General features: G+C 33.3%; 1 protein-coding gene across 1 annotated transcript; it reads left to right on the forward strand.

Moving 5' to 3' along the window:
• The first annotated feature begins 6173 nt into the window (after nucleotides 1-6173).
• LOC128548302 (uncharacterized) lies at nucleotides 6174-6839 on the forward strand. Its single transcript, XM_053522791.1, has one exon. The coding sequence runs from the start codon at nucleotides 6189-6191 to the stop codon at nucleotides 6819-6821; it is 633 nt and encodes a 210-aa protein (XP_053378766.1). The 5' UTR covers nucleotides 6174-6188; the 3' UTR covers nucleotides 6822-6839.
• The last annotated feature ends 811 nt before the right edge of the window (nucleotides 6840-7650 follow it).

Here is a 7650-nt window from a genome sequence, read left to right on the forward strand (position 1 = left end):
GGTAGGGAAGAAGTGGTTTCTGGTTGTGACGTTGGACCTGATACTTCCCTGTATAAAATTGATATTTTATTCAATATATCTCCAAAGCGTTTTTTTTTACTCATGTCAGAGGGTAGATTAATCTCTGCAATAAATCACAAAATTATTTTCCTATCTACAGTCCCCATGCAGATTCATGTTAATCAGACTACTTTTCCTAATATAAACCGGGATTTGTTACGCATACACCTTTTCCTGCAAAATTTCTATAATAAACATATCCATCATTCAATTTAGACGGAACCATTTACTGTTAAAAGGGGTGCTTACCAAAAAGGATACTGACTCAATGGCAAACAGTGCAGATCTGTGCAGTCTGATCATGATCTACACTGGTTGCAAAGGAAGAATCAATTGTGTCCAGCATGATAAGGGTTAACTGGATTCGTGATTTGGTAAAATGTTTCTGTGTTAAAATAATCACGTCTGCAGTATTTGATAAGTAGTATTTTTATGAAATTAAGTGTAACTATTGACAGAAATAAATGAAAATTAAGCGGTCAAAAAATCTTATGCAAGAAATATTTATATTGTAAATACACATGGTTTTAAGGAAATTTCATGAAAATATGTTATAACACAGGATCTTCCTCTGCATTTAATGCCACCAAAATATTATGACATACACCATTTCGGGTAAAATTTCATACTACTGGTACTTGTATTTCCAGGGTATCAAAAAACATGTCCATGTTTAAAATGACTACAGTAATGGTTATGCCATAATATTTGATTTGAGTTTTTTAATTGCACAGAACGTCTGGCTACATAGATTTGCCACTGTTACTAATTAGAAAAAGAAATTGATAGTTTTGTTTGTTTGTTTGTTTGTTTTGGGTTTAACGCCGTTTTTCAACAGTATTTCAGTCATGTAACGGCGGGCAGTTAACCTAACCAGTGTTCCTGGGCTCTGTACCAGTACAGACCTGTTCTCCGCAAGACACTGCCAACGTCCCCGTATGAATTATCAGAGGTAGAGGACTAATGATTTCAGACACAATGTCGTTTATCAAATAGTCACGGAGAACATACGTCCCGCCCGAGGATCGAACTCGCGACCCCGCGATCCGTAGACCAACACTCTTACCTACTGAGCGAAGAGGGCGGGCTATAAAAAAAATTGTTCTTTTGTAAATTGAATGAGTAAATCTTAAGTATAATGCGCAGTTTAAACTATAAGTAGTTTTAAAGGTCCATAATGATTTATTATGACCCTTTAATTATTTTTATTAACTGTTACAGGCAGAATTTGTTAACGACAGCTTTGATTGTTATGATGCATCAATTTCCTTTTTTGAAAAAGTAATTTTCATTTGTAATCATTTCTTAAAGTCAAACTAACTAGCGATTTCTAAAGCAATTTAATGATATTATATTGAAAACAAGCTCCTGTCATATTTTCTACAATAATGTAAACAATTTTAAAAAAAAAAAACAACAACAACAACAAAAAAAACAAAAACATTTCAAAATATGTGAATGTTAAAATAACGTTCAGCAGCAGCTATTCAGCAACTATAAATGCCTAACCAATTACTTCTGCAGGAAAAAGGCTTTACTTTCTTTCAATTCGAAGAGAAAAATCAAACATCTGGTACAAGTCATTTGAAATAGTTCATTCAATTAATCTTGTTGCCGGTCAGTTTGGTGTGGCTATTAACAAGTGCTACTAATGGCTCTTCATGATGTTATATAACCTCAGATTCGCATTTTATAAGTCTGTTGAGATGAGCCTAGAGAGAAAATGTTTTTCTGAGAAAATATCAGTGTCAGTATGAAGAAAGTAATATTATTACATATTATTTGATCTCAACAGACTTTGTAAGTCTAGCAGATATCCGATGTACATTAGTATTGTTGTTACTATCTTAAAATATCTGCATAGACTAGAAAATTCGTAAAATTTGTTATTAAGAATGCATATCAAGTTTCACAAGATCTGCATACAGCTGGTCTACATTCATGGTTTTCAAGTGTTACTTACTTACTTAAATGAGTTAACTTTGATTTAAAGTCACTTAAACAATATTCTGTGGAAGAACTTTCTAAAATCGTTGCTCAGCAGTTAATTAAAGCGTTTGTTAATGAATGGACAAATATTAAAATGGTGCCTGGTAAACTGGAAACGTATTTTAGTTTCAAAATGTCATTTGGCAAGGAACATTATTTGTCAACATTGAATGATTTTGCTGCGTCAAATAAATTGTAAATTTAGAATCAGTTCTCATAATTTACATGTTGAAACTGGCAGGTATAATAACATTAAATGAGAGGATAGATTTTGTTCTACATGTAAAGTTATTGAGAACGAAATGCACTTTTTATTACATTGTTCAATCAACGCCAATCTTAGAATTCAGTTATTAAAATTAGTACACAAGCATAACAATCATTCTGTTACGTATGACGATCAGAACCTATTTATGTGGATTTTATCCCAAGAAAATGCATCTTTGATTGAGAATACTGCTTCTTTTTTATTAGACAGCTTTAATGTCAGAAGAAAATGACAGTTAATTTGTTATTAAAGATTTGTAGTATATTCCACCGGTATAAATATTGTGTGATGTACATGTATTTTAAGTGTGAATGCTAATTCTATTAATATTGTGTTTATATTGTGCATTGACGAATGTTTACTGTTTATTTAATTGTGTTTATATAACCATAATAAATCGTATGTTTCATTTTTATGACTTATGTTTACATTGTACATTTGTGATTATTATACCAGAGATGGTCCATAATTCGAAATAAAATATTCCATTCTATTCGATTCTATAGTGTTGTGTGCAATAACACAGTAGACAACTTCAGAACACCTGTCTTTAAGTGGATCTAGAAGCCTCCCACTCTCTCCCTTTGCGTCGATGCTGAAAGGCGAATTCCGGACAATTCACTCCCAAGTCTTTTACTCCCCTGGTTATTCACTCCCAAAATGGGAGTGAATATCACCTTATAAGGTGACTATGTACTCCCATTCTATTCTATTTTTCATTATGACAATTTAAAACTATTAAAACTATTCAAAATGTTTAATATTTAATTGGAACTCAATTTTAAATAGATAATCCAAGAATATTTGAAAATTATTGCAGGTATATATTATCCTTTGTGACTGTTGTAATAAACTAATGCCTTTTATCTTTTAGAAAATTATTTAAATGAATAAGGTGTAATTTAATTATGTTGTTCTTTGATGTCCTTTGATGATTTAATGAGAGAAGTGATATAGGAAAGAAATTTTGTTATAATAAGTATCAATAATTTTTGCTCATTGAAAAACTTGTTACGATCCCTTTAATATTCCCTAGTAAATAATCCAAGCATTTTTATTTATTTCATTCTTGAGTATTATTGTACATGCTGATTTTTATACTTGTGTCATAACTGTTTGAGAAGTGAATCATAAAATTGTTGGATTATGTATCATAAATTAAATTCCATTAATTATGTAACAGTTAGATTTATGTATTGACTGTAACAGGAACGTTCGTCCGAGGCAACATGGAGTGCAATGTGATTCTTGAAATAAGTGGCAACATCGGACTTGCAACACTGGTAAGACATTTTTTTTTATAATTATTAAAAGGTAGTTCTGTAAGTTTGAAAAAAAATGTATTTATATATATTCAATATGGTACGGGTTGTAACAACTAAAATAAGCTAAATGAAGCGGGCCTTTTTCACTGTCAGTGTGGCCTTTTATGTACCAGTAACTTTATGAACAGAACAGAACATAGTTTATTCAACTTGTACACATACACGGGTACTTCGTGGTACAAAACATTCATGTAATATTTTAATGTAATATTCATAATGTACATGGTCATTTTAAGATAGATGTATAGACAAGTCTTTACAAACAATATTTTATCTATTACATGTATGATCTTTCATTATGTTAGAACTTAATTAAGAATGTGGCAATTTATGAAACAGTTAATGTTTCTTGTTGTAACAAACACATTGAAAAATAATTAATACGCAAACTAAAAATAAAATGGTTTGGATTTGGAGAATTGACTGTAAGGTCAAAATTTAACAGAGTGTATTTTCTTAATTTAATCGGCTCAAGTCCATAGAAAATGTTGATAAGTTCCATGGTAAGATTGAGTCAAATTAAAGTTTCACAGGATTTGATTGCCTGCACAGCTGCTTTATGTATCGCACAGTAATAAAACACTTTAAAATGTAAACAAACAACACATTCCCAGAGCCGCAAATTAATATTGAATATATATTGAGTTTTACTACATACAAAAAAGATATTTAGAACATAATTATGACAAAAACATTAACTTTATTGTCACCACTTAGTAATCTTTTATTTTTAATGAAAATTTGCCAGTAAAATTCTGAGTAAAATGGCAAATATTAAAAAAAAGAGATATTTTTGTTTCCAATAGCTATATAGTAAAATCAGTCTTCTTCAAAATGTTACAATATGTAAAATGAAGAGTTCAGATTATGTCTGAACAGTGAAAATTCCTCAGCAATGGTGTAATATATTTGGTATTTTAGTCATCAATACTTTTCTCAGTATGCCACTTTTGACAATTAAATAATTTTCTCTGTCTAATCCACTATATCTACCTTATTCTATCCTAAACTGTGTAAAGATAGTCTTAAAATATGTAATTTGTTTTCTGTAGGTATCACTGTAAGTAAAAGCATACTAATTTAAAAATCCACCAATAGATTTAATAGTAAATAAATCTATTCGGAGGCCATGTATCTGACTACTTGACATCTATTTATGTAATAAGAAATATCTTTAAAAAAGATGGTCGGCGTGATGTAACCGAAACACAAGTTATATATGGGCAGAAACCTGTATTTTAAATCTTTTGGCAATGTTGAAAGCGGCCTCTGTGCAGTTTTGTATAAATGAGGACAGTAGTTCTGAAGAAGACTGTGTTTAGAAAATGTGGAGGGACACACGACGGACACCAAACAATCATAAAAGCTCACTTTGAGCCTTTGGTGCTTAAAAGATGGTAACAGTAAGCAAACAATATTGAAATACGTTCTATACTTTATTTCTGGAATTGTTGGAAGCAACATGAACCCTTACCCTACTTCAGCTTATTATCAAATTTGTCTATCATTCATAATATGTACAGTACTGTTTTCACCGGAAAGATTAATTTAAAATTTACAGTCTAAAATAACAGTATCGGACATGTTGTTGCAGGTTAGTAATGATTTGCACTGGTTAGAAATTGTTGCTGTAATGCAGGGTAAGAGTTAATGACTGTATAAAACAAATAACCTTTTTGTAAAAACAAAATTTAAGGAAAGGAAACTTAACAAAACAGAAATAACTTAACAAGAAAACTTAACAAAACAGAAATATGTCCGGATAAGCAGATGAATATTTGGTTATGCACACCTGTTCAAGTGGTACGCATACAACCCGATAGTGCTGTACTTATAGATGTTATAGATGACGAGCGCGTTGTCATTTCACTCAGTGTCACACATGACTCAGAGTGAAGCTTTTTCAGCCTCTTCTTCAATCGCGCCACTCTTACAAAATCTCTCATTATGACTGAAAATACCGAGAATACCTTACCAAGCAATCCGATTGGTACATTATTCAGGCGGCATAAGGTCATACGAGGTCATAAAATTGTGCTTAATACGGCACATCGAAAAAAAGTGATTTTTTGAAAAATTGCACTTGTTGAGATTTTGCACTAGGGTGACAAGATGTTGTTTTAAAATCTCTTTAATAACTCGGTGGTGTGTGTGTGGTGGGGGAGGAGGAGGTCATTCTAGTGAATAAATTGATCACGTTAGGTCTGACAGCTGACATGAAACTTTTGACTATTTCATAAATATGTTATCAACAATACAGAAAAGAGATCTGAATCTCAATGAGTCTCTAATCATGAGTGTTACCACAGACATACTTACTTTACAGGTATTACCCTGCAACATTATCGGGACGCAATTGAAAATGGAGGTGAAATCCCGTTTTTGTGCCAACCATGTCAGCGCCGTAGTTCACTACCACACGGAGCTACATTTATCATACAGACATCCCTGTTATCAGATAACACGACAACAGATATCAGTACTACAGATACTACAGCTGCCAATATGACAACAACTCACTGAACAGACCATTCGACTTACCAGAAATGACTATCAATAATAAGCCAGAGACAGAAGAATATCAACTGGGGGAAGAAACACTATCAACGTCACACATACAGGAGGAAATTACAACCTGCACTGTGCATGAACAAGGCAGTAAACGAGGGAAACCGTTATTGGTATCAAGTGATGGATTCAGGTACAACGTCAAGAAAAAACAAAATAACTCAGTGTTGTGGACATGCAGTTCCAGAAGTGTTACAGTTCCGTGCTATGCCACAGTTATACAGAAAGGAAATGACTTTGTGAGGGGTGCTAGTGATCACAAAAATTACCCTGAGGTCTCATTGAATCAAAAGATTTCCATCTATATGCAGGTTAAAACAAAAGCTAACGAAAATGTCTACGAATCAACAACAGCAATCGCCAAGACTGCTCGTCAAGATCACATCCAACTAAATGAGCCTGGCTTACTAAAAACTGAAACACTCGCCAGAATTGCCAACAGAAAACGTGCAAAATTCAGACAAGCAAACCCAAGTGACCTAAACTTTGTACTTGACCAGGACTTCCTCAACTGCCAAGACTTCCTAGTCGCTGACATCAGCCAGAACAACGCCCGACATCTTATCTTCGCTACTGCAGAGCAGCTTCAGCTTCTAGGCAACACCAGATGATGGTTCCTAGATGGCACTTTTAAGGTACATTATTATAGCATTATCATTAATATTGATAAAATCTTAAAAGTAGATGCCTCGGAAGCACCGAAAACAATGCAAACAGTGAAAATTGCAGACTCGGTTTGATTGAGTCTGTTCATGAGCAGTAATGGAAAATGCAACACTGCCCACGCCCCCTAGCACCGGCTTAAAGCAGTATTCAATCTTCAAATCTAAATGAGTTGAAATCAATGATCCCGAAGGACCAGAAAATATAATAACATTGAGATGAAGTCGGGGCGACCTTTTACGGCCGCCACACAGCACTTAACACCCGCTGTTGTGAAGTAAATAAAATCTGGAAAGTAGATCCCTCGGAAGCCCTTGAGTATGTGATTTATAATATAATGTGTTATGAAAATTTATTCTTTCTCTAGAGAAAAATCCTGTATCTGCTGCCGATGATGATGATGATGAATTATGCTTATAAATGATAACCTTTGATGATGCTGTCGGTTTCATACTTTAAACCAAAGGTAATGTATTCTTGTTATTTCTCCAGGTTGTTGGAGAACCCTTCTCCTCAAGACAGCTTTCTTCCATACACGGCTTCATAGTGAATGGTGGTGTTGAAAAGCAGGTTCTAGTGGCGTTCATGCTCATGTCTAGGAGAAGAACTGAAGACTATGTGAAGGTTTTGACAACTCTCCGAGATAATCTAGATCAGGAGAAGGTAGAAAACTTCGTGATGAATTTTGAGCAAGGTAACTAAATGAAAGATATTTTACTTACATATATTACATATACTTTAAATAAGCTTCATCTTTGACTACCAGATTGATCATGA

The sequence above is a fragment of the Mercenaria mercenaria genome, chromosome 14 (genome assembly GCF_021730395.1).
Source record: "Mercenaria mercenaria strain notata chromosome 14, MADL_Memer_1, whole genome shotgun sequence".
In the NCBI taxonomy this organism is placed as follows: Eukaryota; Metazoa; Mollusca; class Bivalvia; order Venerida; family Veneridae; genus Mercenaria; species Mercenaria mercenaria.

What these genes read in the sequence shown, in the direction of transcription:
- LOC128548302 (XM_053522791.1), top strand. Translation starts at nt 6,189, where the DNA reads ATGACTATCAATAATAAGCCAGAGACAGAAGAATATCAACTGGGGGAA.